The sequence below is a fragment of the Camelina sativa genome, chromosome 14 (genome assembly GCF_030686135.1).
Source record: "Camelina sativa cultivar CO46 ecotype springtype chromosome 14, ASM3068613v1".
Classification (NCBI taxonomy): Eukaryota; Viridiplantae; Streptophyta; class Magnoliopsida; order Brassicales; family Brassicaceae; genus Camelina; species Camelina sativa.
In genome coordinates this window covers 30,393,397-30,419,617 of record NC_141893.1, presented here as the reverse complement: position 1 = coordinate 30,419,617, position 26,221 = coordinate 30,393,397, and the positions used below count along the sequence as shown (strand labels likewise).

Genomic DNA, 26,221 nt, shown 5'->3' with positions numbered 1-26,221 from the left:
AATTGAGAGGAGAAAGACAAAATCTAAATAGCATGTGTCAATTGCTTCAGCACAACCTTACGATCAAAGATAAACTAAGCGATTTGCAGAAAAAAAAAATTGAGATAGAATCAAGATCAAAGAACTAATTTTGCCCTAAACAATGAGTGGAAGTCAAAAGAAATCTTATATCTCTATTATTGAACGAAATAAAAAGAAGCAATTAGGGAGAGAGAGAGTGAGAGATAAGGGACGATACCAGAACGGCTGCGTTCGCCATGTTTATGTCTCTCCTCTATCGGTTCGCCTGCGTTCTCCATGTTCTCTTCTCTTTCGAAAAGAAAGAAAAAACAAACACAATAAAGAGAAAAGAAGATCCGTGTTGTAAAATGCTTAGTGGACCGTACGGACCGGCCCATATACTGTCCTTATGTCCTTGGCCTTTCGGCCCATATACTATTGGCCCATCGGTCCATCGGCCGATGGCCTTCTCGGCGATACCCTAGTCTTACGTCGGTCTTAGCTTTGGCTTGTATTGTACTATATATATACATGTAAACCTCGAGTTCTATCAATAAGAATCAATAAGAATAACAAGAGCTTTATCCCTAAACTCTATATTCATAACACGTTATCAGCACGATAGACTCCTACCACCTAAAACCCTAAAACCCTAAGGCAGCCGCCGCTTTCATCCTTCTCTTCCAAAACCCTAAACTGTTCTTCTTCTTCTTCTCCTCCGAGATCTACCTCAATTATCTCGAAGTTCTTTTGTTGATTCACGAGCATCCTCAGCTCGTGATCAAGTTACATACAAACTTGATCGAGGTTCGTGGTACGCGGATCGGGGGTGAGTCCAAGTACGTGCGGTACAAGGATCTGTTCGTGGGAAGCAGTTCATGGTTCTTGGAAGCTGTTCGAGGTTCGAGGTTCGTGAGATATCTGAGGTCTTTAGCTCCCAGATCATTACCGGTCAGAACCTATTGGTGTTGAGGTAAACAGAATTCGAAACCCTCTTAAAACCCTATAATCGAATTTGAACCTTAAAACTAATGAACCCTAAAACATCCAAGTACACAACCTAACAAAGCTTTAATTTCCCTTAAAACCTAAAACTTAAAATCGGTTGTTAGGATTGTTAGATTGATTGAGAATTGCACCATAACCCTATCAAGTTTAAAATCGGATTTGATTGTTTGAAATTGCTTGATTTGTTATGTTGCATAAGAACCTAGAATTGTCTTGTTAAATCATAAGATAGATTTTGTTCAAAGCTGTTCTAGGAATTTAATTTGGATTGTTCATGCATCATGATCATAATCAAATTTGTTTAGGATTGTATATTTTCGGCTGCATAATTTAATCTTGTGTTCTAAGATTAAATTTGTTTGTTATTAAAAAGTTATGTTAATTTTCTATAAAGCTAAAACAATGAAATTAGAATTAAAATATAATTAAGATAAACTTCTAAATTTAATTTAGTGGTTATCGAAAATATTAAGAGAAAAAGGAAATCCTATCTAGAATTGTTGCATGCATTAGCATATTTGTTTTTGTTGCTTTGCATGCATGAATTTAAACCATAAAACCATAAAGTGGCAAGCATGTTTCGGTCTCAAATACCGCATGGCCCAAGGCATGGTACGGTCTCAAATACCGCATGTCCTATTAATCAAGTGCATGGTTCGATCTTAAATATCGCATGCTAACATTCGGAGTTCTATTCCTGTTTATGCAGATGGCCAGCCTTAAGAGCCTAGACTATCCAATACTGAATGCTTCTGGTGATAACTATTTGCTATGGGCAATGAACACCAAGATCAACTTGAAGTCAAAGGACTTGTTCGAATGCATTGAAGAGAATTCCACATGCACGGACAAGCAAAAGAATAAGTGTATCCAGCACATGCATCACCATATTGCTGAGAGTCTCAAAAACCAGTACCTATTCATAGAAGATCCTCTCGCCCTTTGGACACAGCTTAAACGCCGTTACGGGCACCAAAAGACGGTGCTCCTTCCAAAGGCCGAGTACGATTGGAAACACCTAAGGATCCAGGATTACAAAACCGTGGATGAGTATAACTCCGAGCTTTTTAGGATTGTCTCGGTCCTTAGGCTGTGCGGTACAGTAGTGACGGAAAAGGAACTATTGGATAAGACGTTGTCTACCTTTAGTCCTAACAATATTGTCCTCCAGCAACAGTACCGACAAACGAAGTTTGCGGACTATGGGGAACTAAATGAGTGTTTACTGCTAGCTGAGCAGAATAACGAACTGTTGCTGATGAATAGTGCCATGAGACCTCCCGGTACAGCCCCATTACCGGAAGCGCACAAAGGTTATTTGGGACATGATAGTACTGCAGTGCCTAACGAGCTTAGAGAGCCTAGAGAGACCAACTACGTCCACAGAGAAAGACACTACGGCCGTGGCCATGGTGGCAGAGGACGTAGCGGTCGTGGGGGCCAAGCCGGCCGCAGACGTGGTAATAAGGGCCGCAGACCGTTTAAGCCTCAAACCAAGGCAAAATCGGTTTGTCACCGATGTGGTATGTTAAACCACTGGGCAAAGAACTGCAGGACTCCCAAACACCTTATTGATGCATACCAAGAGATCTTGAAGAAAAATCCAGAAGCTAATCTTGTGCAGCTCGATGACGAAGGAGACTTCGATCATGAGAATGATGACCTGCTAGAAACTTCCGATTGTTTTAAAGATGATGAATAAATTTTCGGTTTTATATTTGGTTTAATTCTATGCTTTTATTTATTTTATGTATTGGATGATTGATTTGGTTTAAATTTAAGAATTCTATTTTATTGCCTTATTACATTACAACACAAAATGTTGTTTGTTGTAAAACGCTTAGTGGACTTCGTACGGACCGGCCCATATACTGTCCTTATGTCCTTGGCCTTTCGGCCCATGTACTATTGGCCCATCGGCCGATGGCCTTCTCGGCGATACCCTAGTCTTACGTCGGTCTTAGCTTTGGCTTGTATTGTACTATATATATACATGTAAACCTCGAGTTCTATCAATAAGAATCAATAAGAATAACAAGAGCTTTATCCCTAAACTCTATATTCATAACACGTTATCAGCACGATAGACTCCTACCACCTAAAACCCTAAAACCCTAAGGCAGCCGCCGCTTTCATCCTTCTCTTCCAAAACCCTAAACTGTTCTTCTTCTTCTTCTCCTCCGGGATCTACCTCAATTATCTCGAAGTTCTTTTGTTGATTCACGAGCATCCTCAGCTCGTGATCAAGTTACATACAAACTTGATCGAGGTTCGTGGTACGCGGATCGGGGGTGAGTCCAAGTACGTGCGGTACAAGGATCTGTTCGTGGGAAGCAGTTCGTGGTTCTTGGAAGCTGTTCGAGGTTCGAGGTTCGTGAGATATCTGAGGTCTTTAGCTCCCAGATCATTACCGGTCAGAACCTATTGGTGTTAAGTTAAACAGAATTCGAAACCCTCTTAAAACCCTATAATCAAATTTGAACCTTAAAACTAATGAACCCTAAAACATCCAAGTACACAACCTAACAAAGCTTTAATTTCCCTTAAAACCTAAAACTTAAAATAGGTTGTTAGGATTGTTAGATTGATTGAGAATTACACCATAACCCTATCAAGTTTAAAATCGGATTTGATTGTTTGAAATTGCTTGATTTGTTATGTTGCATAAGAACCTAGAATTGTCTTGTTAAATCATAAGATAGATTTTGTTCAAAGCTGTTCTAGGAATTTAATTTGGATTGTTCATGCATAATGATCATAATCGAATTTGTTTAGGATTGTATATTTTCGGCTGCATAATTTAATCTTGTGTTCTAAGATTAAATTTGTTTGTTATTAAAAATTTATGTTAATTTTCTATAAAGCTAAAACAATGAAATTAGAATTAAAATATAATTAAGATAAACTTCTAAATTTAATTTAGTGGTTATCGAAAATATTAAGAGAAAAAGGAAATCCTATCTAGAATTGTTGCATGCATTAGCATATTTGTTTTTGTTGCTTTGCATGCATGAATTTAAACCATAAAACCATAAAGTGGCAAACATGTTTCGGTCTCAAATACCGCATGGCCCAAGGCATGGTACGGTCTCAAATACCGCATGTCCTATTAATCAAGTGCATGGTTCGATCTTAAATATCGCATGCTAACATTCGGAAGTCTATTCCTGTTTATGCAGATGGCCAGCCTTAAGAGCCTAGACTATCCAATACTGAATGCTTCTGGTGATAACTATTTGCTATGGGCAATGAACACCAAGATCAACTTGAAGTCAAAGGACTTGTTCGAATGCATTGAAGAGAATTTCACATGCACGGACAAGCAAAAGAATAAGTGTATCCAGCACATGCATCACCATATTGCTGAGAGTCTCAAAAACCAGTACCTATTCATAGAAGATCCTCTCGCCCTTTGGACACAGCTTAAACGCCGTTACGGGCACCAAAAGACGGTGCTCCTTCCAAAGGCCGAGTACGATTGGAAACACCTAAGGATCCAGGATTACAAAACCGTGGATGAGTATAACTCCGAGCTTTTTAGGATTGTCTCGGTCCTTAGGCTGTGCGGTACAGTAGTGACGGAAAAGGAACTATTGGATAAGACGTTGTCTACCTTTAGTCCTAACAATATTGTCCTCCAGCAACAGTACCGACAAACGAAGTTTGCGGACTATGGGGAACTAAATGAGTGTTTACTGCTAGCTGAGCAGAATAACGAACTGTTGCTGATGAATAGTGCCATGAGACCTCCCGGTACAACCCCATTACCGGAAGCGCACAAAGTTGATTTGGGACATGATAGTACTACAGTGCCTAACGAGCTTAGAGAGCCTAGAGAGACCAACTACGTCCACAGAGAAAGACACTACGGCCGTGGCCGTGGTGGCAGAGGACGTAGCGGTCGTGGGGGCCAAGCCGGCCGCGGACGTGGTAATAAGGGCCGCGGACCGTTTAAGCCTCAAACCAAGGCAAAATTGGTTTGTCACCGATGTGGTATGTCAAACCACTGGGCAAAGAACTGCAGGACTCCCAAACACCTTATTGATGCATACCAAGAGATCTTGAAGAAAAATCCAGAAGCTAATCTTGTGCATCTCGATGACGAAGGAGACTTCGATCATGAGAATGATGACCTGCTAGAAACTTCCGATTGTTTTAAAGATGATGAATAAATTTTCGGTTTTATATTTGGTTTAATTCTATGCTTTTATTTATTTTTTGTATTGGATGATTGATTTGGTTTAAATTTAAGAATTTTATTTTATTGCCTTATTACATTACAACACAAAATGTTGTTTGTTGTAAAACGCTTAGTAGACTTCGTACGGACCGGCCCATATACTGTCCTTATGTCCTTGGCCTTTCGGCCCATGTACTATTGGCCTTTCGGCCCATGTACTATTGGCCCATCGGCCGATGGCCTTCTCGGCGATACCCTAGTCTTACGTCGGTCTTAGCTTTGGCTTGTATTGTACTATATATATACATGTAAACCTCGAGTTCTATCAATAAGAATCAATAAGAATAACAAGAGCTTTATCCCTAAACTCTATATTCATAACATTGTTTTATATAGAAATGGCTGAGGATATGAGTGAGCTAGTGGTGGACAGTGGATCCAGCCACACCATATTAAAAGATAAAAGATATTTTATCAACCTCACCATGAAAAATGCCAATGTTAGCACAATTGCGGGTATAGCGAATTTAATAGATGGCTACGGCCAGGCTCACATTTTGTTGCCTAATGGCACACACATTGAACTAAGTGATGCCCTGTACTCACCCAGCTCTAAGAAAAACTTATTGAGCTTTAAAGATATAAGACAAAATGGTTATCATGTTGAAACCAAGGGTGAGGGAACTAAAGTGTTCCTATACATTACAGAAAATGTAAATGGACCAAAGAAGGTCCTAGAGGCTATACCTGCACTAGCCACTGGTCTATACCATGATAGGATTAACATGATAGAAGCTAACATGGCAAAGCACAGAATATTCAATGAACAGTTCACTCTATGGCATGACCGGCTAGGCCATCCGGGTTCGAACATGATGCGTAAACTAATTAAGAGTTCGAATGGGCACAACCTTATAGAAAGGAAAGTTATCCCTAAAAATCTCACGTGTGTAGCATGCGCACAAGGGAAACTTATAATACGGCCTTCACCAGCCAAAGTCCATAAAGAGACTTTAAATTTTCTGGAAAGGATACAAGGTGATATATGTGGACCAATACACCCATCTTGTGGGACATTTCGATATTTTATGGTGATGATAGATGCATCAACCAGATGGTCACACGTTTGCTTGTTATCCACAAGAAACCTAGCATTTGCTAGAATGTTAGCTCAAATTATAAGGCTAAGAGCACATTTTCCAGATTTTCCACTTAAGACTATACGTCTAGATAATGCTGGTGAATTCACATCCCAAACGTTTAATGATTTCTGTATGTCCATGGGGGTGAGTGTGGAACATCCCGTGGCACATGTCCATACACAAAACGGATTAGCTGAATCCTTCATTAAACGAATACAATTAATAGCTCGACCATTGTTAATGAGATCGAAGCTTCCTGTGTCGGCTTGGGGACACACAGTATTGCATGCAGCAGAACTCATACGCATCAGGCCATCTAGTGAACACAAATATTCGCCATCCCAACTATTAACGGGTCATGAGCCAAACTTGTCCCATCTAAAGATATTCGGTTGTGCCGTTTATGTACCGATTGCTCCACCATAGAGGACTAAGATGGGACCTCAAAGGAGGATGGGAATATACGTTGGATATGAGTCTCCCACCATCATAAAGTATCTCGAGCCAACCAGAGGAGATTTATTCAAGGCCAGATACGCAGACTGTCAATTCGTTGAGTCCGAATTCCCTGAAATGGATGGTGAGACTAGCAAGCTGGTAAAAGAATTAAAATGGAATCAAACATCCTTAAATTGGCAAGATCCTCGAACTCTAGCATGTGATGCAGAGGTTCAAAAGATTATACATTTGCAAAAGCTAGCTAATCAATTGCCAGATTCCTTTGCTGACCCAAATAGAGTAACAAAATCGTACATATCAGCTTGCAATGCACCAGTACGTATTGATGTTCAAAAAGAACACAATAATCAAGTTGCTACAGAGTCTAAAGCCCGTTTGAAACGAGGTAGACCATTAGATTCCAAAGATAAGAACCCTCGGAAGTCTAAAGGTGCAAAACAGACCGAGGTTCAGGGAATTATAGAAAATACAGACATTGCCGCGGCAAATCCTAAGGAGCCCAATGGAGGTCAGGACGCTGAACTTCAAGGTCCTATAGGTGTTGATAATAATGAAATATCAATCAATTATATAATGTCTGGAATTAAATGGAACCGTAAAGATGTCGACATCGATGATATATTTGCATACAAGGTAGCACTTGACATAAATGAGGATCTAGAACCCACATCCATATTAGAGTGCACTCAAAGCAAAGATTGGCTTAAATGGAAAGAAGCTATTGATGTGGAGTTAAACTCTTTAAAGAAGAGAAGTGTGTTTGGTCCGATCTTAAGGATAACACCTGAAATTAAACCAGTTGGACATAAGTGGGTCTTTGTAAGGAAAAGAAATGAGAAGAATGAAATCGTGAGATACAAAGCACGGCTTGTAGCACAAGGATTCTCTCAAAGACCTGGCATAGATTATGAGGAGACATACTCCCCTGTGATGGATGCAACAACATTTCGGTACCTAATAAGTTTGGCCATCAAAGAAAAACTTGATTTGCGGTTAATGGATGTTGTAACTGCGTACTTATACGGTCCACTGGATAATGAAATCTATATGAGATTACCAGAGGGTATTGAACTTAAAGCAAAGAATGGTTCTCGAGAATAGTACTGCATAAGGCTAGACAAATCGCTTTATGGACTGAAACAAAGTGGTCGAATGTGGTATAATCAGTCCATGTATATTTATAAAGAAGTGATTATTTGGCAAAGAAAGGCTACAAGAACGACTCAATCAGTCCATGTATATTTATAAAGAAGTTTGCAAACAAAGGATTTGTGATAATTGCAGTTTATGTGGATGATTTAAACATCCTTGGTACCTCTGGGGAAATCGCCCAAACAGTTGAATACCTCAAGAAGGAATTTGAGATGAAAGACCTAGGCAAGACAAGATTCTGTTTGGGATTGCAACTTGAGTACAGTAATAATGGAATCCTTGTGCATCAAAAGGCATATACTGAAAAAGTACTCAAGAGGTTTAAAATGGACCAAGCTCACCCATTGACTAGCCCAATGGTTGTTAGAAGCTTAGACTTGGATAAAGATCCATTTGGTCCAAAGAAGGCCAATGAAGAAGTTCTTGGACCTGAAATGCCTTACCTCAGTGCTATAGGAGCGTTAATGTTCTTGGTTAGTCATACTAGACCGGACATATGTTCTGCCGTGAACCTCCTAGCAAGATATAGTTCTTGTCCGACTATAAGGCACTGGAACGGTGTTAAACACGTCCTTCGTTACCTGCAAGGGACGGTTGATTTTGGTTTATTTTATACTAACCATAACAAAGATGGTTTAGTTGGTTTTGCTGATGCAGGTTATCTATCCGATCCACACAATGGTAAGTCACAAACAGGTTATGTGTTTACGCACGGTGGTACGACAATCTCTTGGCGATCCATGAAACAAACTCTTGTGGCCACATCGTCAAATCACGCGGAGATTCTAGCCATACATGAAGCCGGCCGTGAGTGTGTTTGGTTGCGGTCCATGACACAGCACATTCGGACCGATAGCGGATTGGAGGACAGCAAGGAAGCAACCGTAATCTTTGAGGACAATACGGCTTGCATTGCACAACTCAAGGGAGATCAGACGAAGCACATACTGCCGAAATTCTTCTTCACACATGAACTACAAAAGGCCGGAGAAGTTCAAGTGGTGCAAGTACAGTCATGTGACAACTCCACCGACCTCTTCACCAAATCGCTACCGACTACAACTTTCAGGAAGCTCGCGCATCAGATTGGAATGCGGAGGCTTAGGGACTTGGAGTGATGTTTGGAACAGGGGGAGCAATGTATGCTGTACTCTTTTTCCTTCACCAAGGTTTTGTCCCATTGGGTTTTCCTGGTAAGGTTTTAATGAGGCAGCATCCCCTAAGCACATTGCATCGATCCCATCCAACATAGGCACGGTCGTCTCGTCCAAGGGGGAGTGTTGTAAAACGCTTAGTGGACTTCGTACGGACCGGCCCATATACTGTCCTTATGTCCTTGGTCTTTCGGCCCATGTACTATTGGCCCATCGGCGCATCGGCCGATGGCCTTCTCGGCGATACCCTAGTCTTACGTCGGTCTTAGCTTTGGCTTGTATTGTACTATATATATACATTTAAACCTCGAGTTCTATCAATAAGAATCAATAAGAATAACAAGAGCTTTATCCCTAAACTCTATATTCATAACAATCCGCGTGTTTTAACCGGGTAGGTTTACTAATACAACCTTTTTTTGGATAAAGTGATGAACGGTTACGATTAAAAGAAACTCAAAATCTATGGCCAAGAGGTTTTAAATGTTAACTGATGAAAAAGATCCGACCCGGGAGATGGATCCGCGCGTTTATCCCGATGAAGTGATGAGTAAAAAGATAATTTTACTCTTTTTCCAAATGAATAAAATAACCTTAAAACCAATAACATACCCTTATAATTTATTATAAAATAAAGATTTATTAATTAAAAGATTTTATAAATAATAGTAGGAATGACTATATTTGCTTGAATTATTACTGTTATTGATTTATTAGTTATTGTTTTATTGATTATTGGTTTAATAATATTATTTTATATTATCTGCTATTATTTGATTGGAATTATAGTGTTAGTGACTATAAAATCACCAGTTGAATATTATATTAAAACAAAATATGGGTAGATCGTTTTCGCTATAGACAGAAATACTAATCTAGTTGTGTTTAAAATGAATTTTTTATCTCTAGACTTCTAACCAATATAAAGAAAATTGCTAATTTTTATTGTAAAGATTTCTACTTTTCTTCGTGATTTTCTTTTGACTTTCTTTTGCCACTTGATTTTCTTCGTTTCTTGAATAGAAAAAGAATATATTACAACACTCTCCTATAGATTCGTTTACTTAAACACGGGAGAGTGGGCACATAAATTAGTGCCTTATTTTGTTTAAAAACACTTTAAAACCCTCTATAAAAGAGGTAGAGAAGCATATGGCGAAATTTGGTTGTTTGTTTTAGAGGTTCTGAAGTCTTTTAATTAGTGTGCTGAGCTTTTGAATACTGCATTTAGGTAGTAATTTCCTCCCCCACCCCCCCCCCCCCCCCCCAGCACTGCAGAAAACATATAGCTTGATGTAGCATGTAGCAGCATATAGTTACACTTACAATTATGGTAACAATCTTCTTACAAGACCCTCTTATGATTCGCAAGACATGAGACACGATTATAATAGACTACTCTCTCGAGTAGCAAATAGAGCTCTTAGGGTAGAGAAACACTGAATTTCATTTTCATATGCAATTTGCAATCCGCATTTAGTTTTTTTTTTTTTTTTTTTTTTTGATGGACATAAAAAACATTCTAAACAGACTCTATGATTATATTATTAGGTTAGCATTCTCTAAAGTATCAAAGTGGGTTCATAAACACAACGTATAGTCGGCATGTGTTGTACAATGATTACGTTTGAGAGGAGACTTGTACGAAGTGAGTTGTGAACCTCCTTCAAACTCTGCGTGATAGCCTGGGACTGTTCGGAGCTGAATCCACCTTCCGCTTCAAGCTTCTTCGCCACATCCAATGTATCGATCCCAATCATTCCAGTCTTGCCTGAACATCGGCGGCGGCTCTGCAATTTCGCGACGGAAAAGGCTTCAACCCCTAGCAGAGCAATGCGGCGTCTGGAGGAGTAGTCCATGTCGATGGAGGAAGAATCTAGCCGCCGCGCAAGCTTTGATGGAGGAAGATTCAGGTTTGTAGTTCGTAGTGTGTTGTAAATCAGGCCGTCCGTCCTTATTAGGTTTGTTATTTTTACGATAAACGCTGCCGTTTTCTGATTTTAGTAAACGTCGCCGTTTCCCTGTTCTTCTTCTTCTCTCTTTCTTTTCCTCCCTCTTCTTAAATAATGCTACACTTTCTTTTGTCATACATAGTAAATCCTTTTTTGATAAGTACATATTTTGATCTTCATCAGGAAGTACTCCACAATTCTGAAATTAATGTTTGACATGAGCATGTTACGTTTTTAGTTTTGATCTTGAGTTAATTAAAATTTAGGCACGAAATAGGCATTTATGAAGTGGTCTTCGTGAGAAGGTACTCAAATCGCGCAAAATTACCTTCAAACCCTTCCTGCTTATGACGCCACCACGAAAATAGCTACGCGTTCCGAAGGTTGAAGATTTACAATTGGGAAAGGGTTTACTGTAAGCGATTACAAACTACAAAGTTTCTCGATCAATGATTTTCAATTTTCCTATCAGTGGTTCCACGCTTCGTTCATCGATTTTCTTACTCACGATGGTGAAAACCAGGAATATGCGTCGATCGGAAAGGGAAATTCCGGTGACATCAGTGGTAACGAAACTGCTGGAAGTTATTCCGCAGATTCGACTACCATCTCTATCCTCTACATACCAGCGACGGTCGATTAGGAAAAATACACCTGCGTATGCGACACCATCATCTCCTAGTTCTCCTTCTATGTGCACGGGGAAAACAAATAAAAAAGCCTGATAAGGAAGAACTTCTGCTTTCGTGTCTACTCTATCATCGTCAAGTGTGTTGCAGCTTCTAACCCTGTTGCATTATATCATGAAGGGCTTCGTGTCGTCTGCAAAGAATCTGATCTACATAGTGGAATATCTTTGCTCTAACAAGTTTTTCCCGGCTCAGTCTATGCTGCATTTACAAGTGGAATGTTTCAGCTCTACGCAGATTTCTCGGTAGAAGGAATGTCTACCATTTCCTCCTTGTTTAGTCGTGTTGGTACTCCCGGCTCGAGGGGGCGGCGGGAGGAGCGAATGCCATGGGACCATTCCAAAATTTATAAAAACCCTTTGAACAAAGGGGATCAGAAAAGAAAGAGGTCCAAAAAGTTCAGTTTACCTAGCATCTATAAAACTATTCAGACGGGACTGACTTCATATATTTTCTGTCTACTTTTAACGAGAAAATTAGGAAAGTTAAAATAAACAGTCTAACTGTATTTTCCGTTCGTTTGGGTTTACTAGTCTAGTTGAGGTTTAGAGTCATTTTTTTTTAAAAACAAATTCGTAGACAAGAATTACTAGGCTTCTGTCAATTTGATAACTCTCTAATTTACATGTTTTAGACACCCTTTTTTGTCCATATTTTGTATTGTATATGCCCTAACTTTAGCATTTTTATATCATTAACTGTAGGAATTCACATTTAAGCCATTTAAGGTGTTGCATTTTTGCATTTGTGCATCTTGGATGAAAACAAGTACTTTAGAACCTAAAATGGGGGAAAACAAGGTCAAATCCGAGCATGTACCCGAAGGAGCTATTGAACAGGAAGAACAGTACGAACCTTAACTCGATCGAAGAGGATCCAAGGGCAGGAAGAACAACCCGAAGACCTATCCGAGGAGCAACCCGACCTCATCGTCGTGTACCGCATCGAGCAGACCCTCAGGCAGGACTGGGCAGCTAGGTTAAAAGGGTTTCCATATATAAACCCCCCTCTTCTTCTTCTCGCCCAAACACGCCGCAGACACTCAGAACAGAGAGTGAGAGCTTCTGAGAGAGATCTTGAGCGACTCAAACACTTTTTCCACTTTGTTAGGATTTGTTTATAATTTCTTTTGTTATTCTTTTAGATTTTGACTCTGTACTCTTTTACTTCTATCTTGTTTTCAATACAATGCAATTTTCGTTTATTTGTATTTTCATGTTTTCTGCAATGAGATCTGAGTAGTGAAACAAAGTTTCTAGGGATGGGATAGACAAATATGTGTTCTTGATCGGTTAGGATGTCTTAGCTTGATTGTTTATGTTATATAAATTCCTTTCTAGATTGGTGTTCTTAATGATATTTTCAGACCGAGAGGTTGAGAGTAGATCTAGGGTGTTTTGCCATCGAGAGATGTTGTTAAAATGCTTGAATCAATCAATGCTAGAGATGTACTCACTTAGCCTAAGAGATTAGATGTATAAGGAGTTTATTGACAATAATGAATCAGTTTGTATTGCCTGCTTGGTCATGTTTTTCCAACGAGAGTTGGGTAGGGGAGTGATCAAGGTTGATTGTTTTTATCACGAGAGTGTTTTAACAAAATTTTAGAGATTCATTGTCTAGGGAATATTTGCTTGAGGCATGTGGGACATCCCATATTGGTCAGGAACACTTATGAGTCGATTACCCCATCCTTAGGAGCTTTCACATCTTTATTGTTTAACTTTACTCTTTAACTCGATCCCTTATCCGAACTGGTACTCGATCACTAGCTTCGTTTATACCTTCGAGCTGTTCATCCTTTACTTCTTGACCCGATCTCTCCATCCGATCCTGTACTCGAATACTTGCATTAAGTGCTTAGGTCGTGTGATTCTAGTTTATTTATTTCTTTTTAATTATTTTAGAATTGTTAGATCAAACCCCAATTTTGCTTGGCTTGACTTGCTTGCTTCTGATTATATCTTATCTGCTAGCATAACAAACATTTGGATTGATAACCCTTTGTACTACAACTGCATAGGGAATTAATACCCTGAGTGAAAATCCTGTTATCACAATTCATTTACACGTCATGTGTTTTTCTGAACTTTTTTTACTCACCCCACTATGTCTCTTAACTCACTTACTAGGGTGGTTATGGGTGAAATAATACATATGATACATTTTGCCGGCTGCTGAATTTTTTTTTATTTCATTTAGTATATTCTCTTACATGTGATTTCTTAGCATACAAGCAACACTCTCCTACTGTACCAATAGGTAATGCAATCAAAACATACGTCATGCATTAGGCTCGGCTCATGGGGGCGGCGAGAGGGGCGAAGGCCAAGGGACCAACCCAAAATTCAGAAAATTTCCTTCTAACAAAGGGGACCAAAAAAAAAAAAAAAAAAAAATAGTGTGAAAAGGGTCCAAAATTTTTGGTTTCCTAGGGTCCAAAAAGAAACCAAAAAGATATTGAGACGGGACTGATGCATATTACAAGCAAAATGCACACAATTTGGGATATATCCAGTTGAATACCTATACGTTGCATTGTAGTTGCCATTCGTTGGGGGTCCGATATCAGCAATCGATGACATCACAGCGTCTCCAATTTCGATTATGGTATCTAGCCATCCAACTTTCGAGCACAACATCTCCATAGCTAAAACTTCATCTTCATACTCCCAATTGCAGATGGCAAATATGGCATAAGCAAAGCTGGCGTAAAGGATATAGGCTTCGGTTCTGTGTAGGAGCTGTAAGCTTGCTTAAGATGGACCGTATTTCACCGCCATTCGGATCCCTTCTACGTATGTAGCCATCATATTACCTGATTCTAAACAGCGGACGAAAAAATGGCGGTAGCGAGAAGCTTCGTTAGCTATGGAACTAACAAATATAAACTCATTTAGGCCAGCCTCTCGTAACACGTCCGGATCATAAGCTGTTTTTCTCTCGCCTGGACCGCTAGCAATGAGAGGACCTAGTTCTCTGAACCCTTGTTTGCCAAGTATTCGGATGACATCGACAAAAATCTCTTCAGGTATGTGAACCATTTTCAACCTACAATGGTTTCTCTGAGAGTGTAGCATCTTTTATACACGACTGAAACACTCACGGCTTCTATAACGCTATTAAATGACTTCACCTATCTCCCTGCTCCCACTTCATTATATGGTAATTATCATTTACTACACTTTATTAATAAAGTTAACAGCGCCAACTACTTCACCACATGCCCATCTATGTCCATCCGCACATCAATCTATTGTAGACACATGTCTACACCACCTGAAAAATCAGCCATTACTGCCTAACTCTGTTTCACGTCAAAGACTTGAACACTTAGTATTATTCCCAAACATCAACATCAATGACTTTCTCCCTTTACATTAAATCCAAATATCTCAACGATGCCAAGTCGGTTCCTATTTCAACCGTACCCATAAATGGTCCACCTCCTATAATACCATTACGAACTAATGCTTTCTCAATCACATTCACAAAACTTTTACACATCTTCCGATATATCGGTGACCTACAAAATGCCTTATATCCCTTATGAACTTCTCGTCGACATCTTCAAGCGTATTGGGCGAGGTGATTTCCGAAACCTTGCTCCATTTTTAGGTACTTCAAAGGAGTTTAAGAGTGCAGTTTTCACAAGGGAAGTTCTTCGTACTGTAAATCTTTTCGAGTTCATGATTGACAGTCCTATGGCAAATAAGGATTCTGTATCATTACTTATGTAATCCACAAGCGAAAGAAGAAAGAGAATAAGAAGGATACCAAATTGGAACTTGTGAAAAGAGGATGATACCAAATTGTTATGAACCACTTTTATTGCTTGTGAATTAAGAAGGATAGAAAGCTTAGCTCCCTCTTAACCCTAATTCTCTCTTAGAGATTGAGGTTAATTCTTGGGGCTTCCTTTCTCATTAATCAATAAAGACCATTATATAGGTCTTGATACAACTTAATCAAAACCCTAGTAAAATATAGAAAATACTTTAACGTAGAATGGAAATTATGAAAACCAAATGGATAAACTAAAGCACCAAAACCAATTAATTAAAACGTCCTAACCATGCTCCCTTGCAGCGCATCTTCACGTCGTTGATTACCACCTCCACGACTTTGTTGATTGTTTAAGTCATCTTAATGGGCCTTAGGTTCATGGGTTTTAAATCCATAGTATTATCGTTAGACTAGGGTTTTCGTTTTTTTATTTAAGGAGACATGAGTCTCATTATTGTGTAATTATCGATTATTGAACAAACGTTGTTTTAAGAGAGCTTTGCCTAAAGCCTAGAGAGAAGGACTCTCAACCCTAAGAGATTGTGTTTAAGCCCTGCAAGGAGGACTTCCAAAACCACGTCGATATCGTTCCGATCTTGGCTCTATCCTTATTGCTTCTTCGTCAAGTTACGACGTTCTAAGCAAGATCCGTTCGTGAATCTGAGTTCTCCTGGAGATCTAGCGTTCTCGTCCGTTATTAAGCTTCCGCTCTTTATCAGTTGGTATCAGATTCATCACGTTCCTGGTGGTTTGATTTCCTTACGATGTTTTTTAAGTTGGATATTCCTAATTTCTATGGCGGAATCGGTGTTGATTTGTTCCTAGATTGGCTCGTCGAAGTTGAAAACATATTGATGTCTCGAAGCATTCCGGATAATGAACTGGTTTCGCTTGTGATTAAGAAGTTTCGAGGACAAGCTGCATCATGGTGGCAACAAGTGAAGACAGCACGCAAGCGAGATGGCAAAAATCCCATTAAGTCTTGGGATAAACTTAAGCAGAAGCTTTGTGCAACCTATTTACCTCGTCATATGATGTATAATCGTTTGCCAAATTCGAAACAAGGAGCACAAGTTGTGGATAATTATAGGGAGAATTGTTTCGTCGATGAGCATATCTACGATGTTGTTGGTGATGATTTGTGTACTCTGAAACTGGCCTCCGATGAAGACAGTGATGTTGTCGATGTGAAAGAACCCGAAAAAAGGAAGACAATGACGTAGTTGTCGGCATAGAAAACGACAATGAGTATGTCTATGTTGATGGCTATAAATTATCTCCTTTGGTGTATGATGCAGAGCCACAGTGATAATGGCCAAACCTATAAGTAAAGTAAAACTTCTCAAGTAATATAAGGAAAAATAAATGTTTTAATGTGGTAGTTTCAATGAAAGTGCATAAAATAATATCGATCTTATTGATGAAAAAGAAGATATTTGTTTGATTGTTAGACATTCTGAATCTATGCTAAGTAATGGTTGTTGATTATATTTGGAACGTGATTACTGTATGTCCAGTGAGCAAAGTTTAATCTTCTCACTGAGTAAACTTGTTTATGCACCCCCTTATTTCCCTTTTTCCATGTTAGTAATTAAGTTCAAGAGTTGCAGTTTGAAATTTGTTCGTTAGTGAATTTTAAATAAAGAAATGTTTTTGACCAGACCGGATGGATTACATGTTGTTCCGTCTTTTGCGACGGTACTGGTGTTACATTCACACTTGGTACCAACTCTGTTTCTCCACCGCTATCATTCACTTGGTACCAGCTCTGTTTCTCCACTGCTAACAACATATCACTCGGAGCTCTTTTTACTCGTTTGGGTTCTGGTTACAAATGCACGACATTTATTTGTTGGAGTGTCGTTTCTTTCCCATCAAGAAGGCTATTAACTTGCGGAAAGTTAAGTTTCCTCTTGGCTTGTTTCTCTAACAAACTTCGGTTCATGTTGGGTAAGCAGACCACAAATGCGGTCGTCGTTGTGTTGATGTGGAAGTTACTTAATTACAGCTTGGATATGCATGCAACATTTTATAGTCACACAACGATCACAACAAGAAGATTGAGGAATATGTTAGGATGTATGGTGGGTGATAGTCTTCAAGTTTGGGTTGGATGCTATATCGTTGATTTCTTTGCGGAATTTCAAGATTTTCAGCTGCAAGCTGAGTTGCATTTGAAGTATTGTGCAATACACATTAGGAGCTGTGACTTGGTGTTGAAAACATGTGATTTTGTATGGTTGGTGTTCCGAGAAGATCGTCTTTGTTCTCATGAATACCAACAAGGGTTGGCATTGGCTCCAAAAAAGGATAAAAGAATCAAGGAAAAAGAGGATCTTGTGGTCACACGTGTCCAAGAAAGTTTGGTAGCTACGTTTGCTTTTACAGAGGCTCACCAAGAAGGAAAATTTCGCAAGCTGCACTTTAGGCAAAAAAAGAAACGTCATGAAGTTCGTAAGCGAAAATATTATGAATTGGTGGACAAAGGATATCTCCAAAGATTTAAGATTCGAGGTCGAATCTTTCTAATCCGGAGGGACTGATGCAGTGCGTCTTCACGTCGTTGATTACCACCTCCACGACTTTGTTGATTGTTTAAGTCATCTTAATGGGCCTTAGGTTCATGGGTTTTAAATCCATAGTATTATCGTTAGACTAGGGTTTTCGTTTTCTTATTTAAGGAGACATGAGTCTCATTATTGTGTAATTATCGATTATTGAATAAACGTTGTTTTAAAAGAGCTTTGCCTAAAGCCTAGAAAGGAGGACTCTCAACCGCAAGACCTTGTGTTCAAGCCCTGCAAGGAGGACTTGCAAAACCACGTTGATATTGTTCCCGATCTCGACCCTATCCTTATTGCTTCTTCATCAAGTTACAACGTTCTAAGCAAGATCTTTTCGTGAATCCGAGTTCTCCTGGAGATCTAGCGTTCTCATCCGTTATTAAGCTTCCGCTCTCTATCATGGTTAGGACACATGAATTAATTAAAACGTCCACCATGGCTTGTTTTGAACAAAGAGAAGAAAGAGAACAAAAGAGAACAAAGAGATTGAAAGCTAACTTCCCTTTAACCCAAGTCCCTCTTTGAGAATTAGGTTAATTGTTGGAAGCTTCAAATTCTCATTAGCATAAGAGGGTTCTTATATAGAACCTTACACCGACCTATCTCTCTATTAAAAGTAAATTATATAAAACCTTAAATCTAATTAAAAAGGAATAATACCATAATTCTAATAATCATATCAAAACCTAATAATCATATCATCACTCCCCTCTTCCACTTGAAGCTTGTCCTCAAGCTTCAGCTCATGGCATGTCCTTCTCTTCAATTGGTTCGTCGTCTTGATTAGCACCATCATTGACTACCGTGATCTGAAACAGGATTGGTTTGCAAACATGCACTCGGGTGAAGAATTCATCACAGTTGAAGCAGAGACCTTTTGCTCGTTGCTCTTCCATTTCTGCGGTGGTCAATTTCTTCAAAAACAGATGTTGAGGAGCCGATTTCTCTTCTGTTTGTTGGGGCAACTGAGCTTCCTTGTCTTTTCCACCCTTGGAGCTCTCACGATTTCCTGTCCTAGGGAACAAGACCGAGTGTTGAGCTATTGGTGCCAAATGTCCTCCAAACGTTCGTGTCCGCTTGTCATTATCGATCTTGTATTCATTATCTCGAGCATATTCCATAGCTTTAAAAATTGTCCGAGAACGGAGATACTCGACTTCCTTCCTTAAACTATCTGTAAGTCCAACGCAAAACTGCCACAGTTGCTGGTCTCCAGTTAGTCTCGTTTTTACCAAACATTCCTCAAATTGGTTACAATACTCATTAATTGTTCCTGTATGTCGTAGATTACATGACTCTCCAATTGGATTCACGGCATCATCCTTTCCAAAACGACTTTTACAAATCCTTTTAAATTCAGCCCAGCCTAGCCTATGCGTGACTAACCTTCTCAAATTGTTGTGCCAGTGATACGCTTTACCAATCAAGACAAAGGTTGCTTGGCGAAGTCATGCATCATCATTGAAGATACTTTGATCTTCGAAATAATCTTCGCACTTTTGCAGCCACTCGCCAGCGTTAGTCGTTCCGTCGTGAGGTGGAAACTCCATTTTGGCTGGTGTTACGGTGTATTCAACCAAACCACCAACTCCTTCGTTTCTAAGCTTATCCTCTTTCCCTTCTCTCAATCCTGACTGCACACGGAAATCACCATGTGAGAAATCAGAATTAGTTTTCTCCCCAATCTGTCTCACATGCCAATCTCCACCTCCATCTGTTCGCCGGTGACCTCGCTCCTTCTCCTCCGAGCAAAACGGCCATGGTCCACAAGAGTAAGCGTTTTTTGGTTCCTCTCTTATCTGATTGACTTTTGTCATCACAGATGCTTGCTCACCAAACTCTTGATTCAGTTGTGTTGCAGCAGATTTTGAAGTCTCGTTCAAGGTTGTGGCTTTTGCTGTTACCAAACTTTTCTGCATCTCCGTCTGTTCTTGTCGTAACTCTTCTACTAGAGCTTTTGTCTTATCACGTTGTTCTTCATGCAAGGTTGCGACCGTCTCTAGTGTCGTTGAAGTTGTGTCTAACGCGGCTTGTTGCGTCTCCGTAGTTGTTTTGAGGTTTTCCACCGTTGAACACAAGGGATTCAATATTCCCTTGATGTCGCAGATTTCCCTCTTCATGTCTTCCATCTTTGTGTCCAAACTCTCTATCTTTGCAAACAACTTTGCGAGTTCTGCTGCAACGGAATCGTTCTCCCCCATTGAATCGGTTGGCTCTGATACCAAGTTGCTATGAGCCAAAGCCTTAGCCTTACCTCTAGTAGTAACCCCCGTAGTTTATGCTCAAGAACAAAGAGAACAAAAGAGAACAAAGAGATTGAAAGCTAACTTCCCTTTAACCCAAGTCTCTCTTTGAGAATTAGGTTAATTGTTGGAAGCTTCAAATTCTCATTAGCATAAGAGGGTTCTTATATAGAACCTTACACCGACCTATTAAAAGTAAATTATATAAAATCTTAAATCTAATTAAAAAAAGGAATAATACCATAATTCTAATAATCATATCAAAACCTAATAATCATATTAGATTCGATATACCAAAACTTCTTTGTCAAATGTGTTGAACATGGCAACGTCACTGCCAATCAATTTGAAGCACTACGTATTCTATGCTAGGAAGGACCATCAACAACAGCGTTTAATATGCTTCGTTTATCACCTCGAACGTTAGTGTACGCTACGTTCGTTTTTGGGGTTTTCAAAATATGTGCAGGGGAGTTCGAGGTTGGGATGGAGATGCTTAGTCAACCTATTGATATTGCAGACATGGTGATCTCGCAAATTCAACAAATGGGCCCAGCGATGTTAGGTTTGTATATTCAGACTCACGATTATCCGACTGATCTTGTTCCACAGTGCACCTACATTGCTTGTGCTGCAGATAATGTTTGTGAAGAATGCTGCAGATAATGTTTGTGAAGAATGTTTTCCTTTCTGGTACGAATTCATCTTCAGTTCTATCTGCTGATGTAATCTTCTCTATCGACAATCCTTTAACATATTCAAAGTCTTTGTTTATTATGCTATTCAACGCTTATTATCTTTCTTCCTTGTATCCTATGTGGCTTGTAATCATATGGTTCCCTATGGCAAATATAAAATATTTTTTATTTCGCTTCGCTTCAAGTAGTCAAATGATATGTATGAAAGTTTTTCAATGCGTCTCATATGTGTCCTGTTTTTTTTTTGTAAAACATGACACATCCTGCAACTATAACTTTTCAAACTCAACCTTCGTTAATAATTAACATATTCATCCACGCATATCAACCACCCCTTCACAGGGTTCTGTTGTCAAAGGCAAACTACATTTACAAAAAAAAAGACAAAAGGCTTCTTTACTTCCTAGCATTCTTCCTGCAGTTTTGATATGATCATGAAACCATCCAAGACGACTCTTAAGTCTTGTTCAACACGAACGAAGTCAAAGATCAATTCTTTCAGCCAAAAGACTATTTGGGATACATTCTTACCTCATTTAGAGCATATCTCGAAATGTAATCAGTCCAATCAGAGTTCGTATGAAGGAGTTATTCATTTTACAAATCAGGTGAACTCATGGCTATGCGATTTGTACCTATGATCATTCAACGGAGGATTCCAACCAAGTCAGACGGATTCAAGCTATGAACAAAACTGTTCTGGAATATTGATCCATTCCAGAACCACGGAGAATTGGAATCACATTAAGATCAGTTGATATGTGAAAGACCAATCCTCAGCCAGCAAAGTGGTGATGACTCATCATGATATTGGAGTCCCACCACGGTTCGAGGAACGATAAAAAAAAGAAAGAAAAAGGTATGACGTGGCAAGGGCGAAAAAAGTGCGACTAGGGTTTTCTTGCGTTCTCATCAAGTTTGATGCCGTCGGAGGCCTCTCCGCGACGGCTTGCGGCTGATCTGCCGTAGGAGGAGGATTCAGAGGTGAGGAGGAAAGAGGGGGAAGGATGTGCAATAGGTGTGGTGGATTTGGCTGAGAGTTCCTCAGGGAATAGTCACGTTCAGGAGGGTTCAAAGGTGGTCTCGTCTACGATACCACCTGCCGTAAAAGGAAAACGTTCGTTCCTGCAAGTTGCTCAGAAGCGATTTTTCACTAAACAAAAGTTTGAGGTATTGGAGGTAGATGGGAAGGAGAAGGTGGTGGTACCGAAGGAAGTTTTTTCGGGTGCAAAACCCCTATGGGAGGATTTTGTGATTGGCAAGTTTCTAAACTCTAAAGCTCCACATGTGGAAAAGATTCACATGATTGTGAATAAGATATGGCGACTTGGAGATCGGACATCGTTGATTGACGTTTACGCGGTCAATGAATCTACGGTTAAGTTTTGCATCAAACATGAGGGTATCAGGCACCGGGTGTTGAACCGTGGAATGTGGAACATTACATATCTCCCTATGGTTGTGTCTAAGTGTTCACCTTTTGCTGAGGAAGCTCAGCCGGCCATGACGTCAATTCCGTTATGGGTTATTCTTAAGCATGTTCCTCCAACTCTGTTTACGGACAAGGGTTTGGAGTTTCTCTCCAGTGCGGTAGGTCAGCCTATTAGGTTGCATCCAAAAACTGAGGCGTGTGCCTCGTTTGATGAGGCTCAAGTTATGGTGCACGCAGATTTGACTAAAGAGTTACCTCGGGAGTATGTTTTCACGGGAGAAGAAGAGGGGGAATTGGAGTCAGTCATAACATATAGCTACCCTTGGTTACCACCAAGATGCTCTCGTTGTAAGAAATGGGGTCATCTTGTTGCAACTTGTTTATCCTCTGAGGTTTCTGCTCTTGATACGCATGTTTTGCCGCCGTCCACCTCTAAGGATGCGGGGAATGAGGCTTCTGCTAATGATAAGCGAGTTCCACCACCGTCCACCACTGGTGAGATTTGTCCGCCACTAGCCGTAGTTGAGATTCCGCAGATTCAAACAGCCTCTTCGCCGATCCCAGGAGAGGATCCACCGAGGGAGGAATGGATCACACCTAAAACAAGTCATATCAGCCCGAGAAAACAATCAGCAGCCCCTAATCCTGGTGTTGTCTCTATGTTGAAGAATTCCTACTCTGTTTTGGGGGAAGAAACAAAGCTGTTAGAGGAGGTTGAACCGGGAAAAGCAATGACTGCAGGGGAGGTATCCACTGTAAGTTGCTCTGATGCCTCCAATGTCACCATACGTCAGACAGGAGATGCAGGAGCTGTGGTAAAACGCGGCCAACAATCCGGTGTGCATGTGAGGACTTATTTACTTCGCGGAACAAAATCAGTCAATAAACAAAGCTCAACTCTTCCTACTCATTCTGATATGGATCCTCCTAGAGATCAGAGTAAGAAGCCTCAAATCAAACATTAATGTCAGGTTTCTGCTGGAATGTGCGTGGTTTGAATAAAACCTCTAAGCATTCAGTTATCAAGCAGTGGGTGGAGGGTAATAAGTTTAAGTTTGGGTGTTTGCTGGAAACTCGGGTTCGGGAAAGAAAGGCTCAGCGGTTGGGGAGTCGGTTGTTTCCTGGATGGTCTGTCTTAACGAACTATGAGTATAGTTCTCGGGGACGTATTTGGGTGCTATGGAAGGATGATGTGAGGATGGATCCTTTCTATAAAAGTGAGCAGATGATAACGTGCTCAGTGAAACTTGATGATCGAACAGAGGAGTTTTTCTGTTCGTTCATATATGGTTTAAATACAGTGGAGGCTCGTAAAGTGTTATGGCGGGAGATAAAAGATCACCATGATTCCCCTATATTCCAAAATAAGCCTTGGATATTATTTGGGGATTTTAATGAAACCTTAGATATGCAGGAACACTCGAGAGTCGATGACAATCCGATAATCACTGGAGGAATGCGGGATTTCCAGTCAGTTATTAACCATTGTTCCCTCTCTGATATGGCCTGGCATGGACCAATTTTTACATGGTGTAATAAGCGGGAAGATGACTTAATTCTGAAAAAGCTTGATCGTATGATGGTGAATGCCACTTGGGCAAGGATGTATCCACAAGCTTACAACGTTTTTGCAGTAGGGGGTTGTTCAGATCATTTAAACTGCCGGATTAAGGTGCAGAGTGACACTCAAGGTCGTAGACGTAAACCTTTTAGGTTTGTCAATGTCATGACTGAGATGGAGGAGTTTCTCCCGCTAGTAAGAGATTATTGGCAGGGCACATCACCTTTGTTTCTGTCTACGTCAACTTTGTTTCGGTTCACCAAGAAACTTAAGGCTCTCAAACCAGCTCTCCGTTCCCTAGCTAAGCGCCGTCTTGGTATTCTGGTATTGAAGACGAGGCAAGCTTTTGATCTCCTGTGTCAAAAACAGCAGGCAAATTTGACTAATCCTTCACTACTAACGATGGAGGAGGAGAATGCAGCCTATCTTCGATGGGATCATTCGGCGGGCCTAGAAGAGAAATTTCTTAAGCAGCGGTCGAAGTTACACTGGTTGAAGGTAGGTGATAAGAACAACAAAGCATTTCACAGAGCAGCTGCAACTCGGGTTGCACAGAATTCTATCAAGGAGATTCATTGTGCTGATGGAAGGGTGGTTACAAATGCTGACGAGATTAAGGATGAGGCAGAACGACACTTTAGAGAGTTCTTGCAGTTCATTCCCAGTGAGTTTGAGGGATCCACGGTTGATGAACTTGAGCACCTGTTGTCGTTCCGCTGCTCTAGCATTGATCAACAAATTTTAACTCGGGAAGTAACTGGTGAGGAAGTGAGGCAGGTTCTCTTTTCAATGTCGAATGACAAATCGCCGGGGCCTGATGGTTTCACCTCAGAATTTTTTAAAACGACATGGGATTTGTTGGGAACTGAGTTCGTCTTAGCTGTACAATCTTTCTTCGCCAAAGGTTTCTTGCCCAAAGGTACAAATCCCTAAGAAGGTTTCTGCTATGGAAATGAAAGATTATCGCCCCATCTAATGTTGTAATGTGCTATATAAAGTAATTTCGAAGATCATCGCTAACAGGCTCAAGAGGGTGTTGCCTAAGTTTGTGTCTGCAAATCAATCTGCTTTTGTCAAGGATCGTCTGCTGATTGAGAACGTGCTTCTTGCTACTGAGCTGGTTAAAAATTATCATAAGGAGGCCCTCTCTGGTCGTTGTGCTATAAAGATTGATATATCCAAAGCATTTGATTCTGTTCACTGGTCTTTTCTGTCCAAGATTCTAACTGCGTTGCAGTTTCCTCCTTTGTTCATCCACTGGATAATGCTATGTGTTACAACAGCTTCGTTCTCAGTGCAAGTTAATGGTGAGCTGGCTGGTTTTTTTCGAAGCTCTAGGGGTCTTCGTCAGGGCTGTTCTCTCTCACCGTATTTATTCGTCATCTGTATGGATGTTTTATCTAAGCTCCTAGACAAGGCTGCCGGTGAACGTGTGTTTGGGTTCCATCCACGATGTAAAAATCTTGGTCTCACCCATTTAAGCTTCGCCGACGATCTCATGGTTTTGTCGGATGGCAAGGTACGGTCTATAGAGGGCATTGTCACCGTGTTTACTCAGTTTGCCAAAATGTCAGGTTTGTCGATTAGTATGGAGAAATCAACACTATATATGGCTGGTAATGCAGAACATCTTGACACGGAGCGTTTCCCATTTGTGGTTGGTTCACTCCCGGTTCGCTATTTGGGACTCCCTCTAGTCACAAAACGGCTCACCTCTGCTGACTGTTTGCCGCTGGTGGAGCAGCTTCGAATACGAATTGGTTCATGGACAGCTCGCTATCTCTCTTTTGCTGTTCGGTTCAATTTGATTTCGTCTGTTCTTTGGAGTGTCTGCAATTTCTGGATGGCGGCCTATCGTTTGTCGAGTGCGTGTATTGCGGAGATTAACTCTATGTGTTCAGCTTTTCTTTGGTCTGGCGCAGAGATGAATGTGCGAAAGGCAAAGGTTGCTTGGGAGGTGGTGTGTAAGCCACAAAATGAAGGTGGACTTGGGTTAAGATCTCTCCATGAGGCAAACAAGGTTTGTTGTTTGAAGCTGATATGGAGGTTAGTATCTCATGGAGACTCTCTGTGGGTAAAATGGTCGCATACCAATTTGTTATAGGACGCCTCTTTCTGGTCAGTGAAGAGTAACTCCTCTCTTGGGTCTTGGATTTGGACAAAGCTCCTGAAATACAGGGACGTGGCTAAAACGTTTTGTA

The 26,221-nt window shown here is 40.3% G+C and overlaps 2 protein-coding genes and 1 pseudogene across 2 annotated transcripts; 2 read left to right on the top strand and 1 right to left on the bottom strand.

Moving 5' to 3' along the window:
• The first annotated feature begins 1,605 nt into the window (after window positions 1-1,605).
• On the top strand, window positions 1,606-2,710 carry LOC147928824 (uncharacterized). Its single transcript, XM_087486281.1, has 3 exons — window positions 1,606-1,620; window positions 1,718-2,010; window positions 2,098-2,710. Exons 1-3 carry the CDS (start codon window positions 1,606-1,608, stop codon window positions 2,708-2,710), a joined length of 921 nt encoding a protein of 306 aa, XP_087342407.1.
• A 1,477-nt stretch (window positions 2,711-4,187) lies between these two features.
• LOC147928823 (uncharacterized) lies at window positions 4,188-5,180 on the top strand. The gene is made up of 3 exons (XM_087486280.1): window positions 4,188-4,480; window positions 4,568-4,856; window positions 5,025-5,180. Exons 1-3 carry the CDS (start codon window positions 4,188-4,190, stop codon window positions 5,178-5,180), a joined length of 738 nt encoding a protein of 245 aa, XP_087342406.1.
• A 13,649-nt stretch (window positions 5,181-18,829) lies between these two features.
• LOC147928822 (uncharacterized) lies at window positions 18,830-20,287 on the bottom strand (annotated as a pseudogene).
• Between the last annotated feature and the right edge of the window lie 5,934 nt (window positions 20,288-26,221).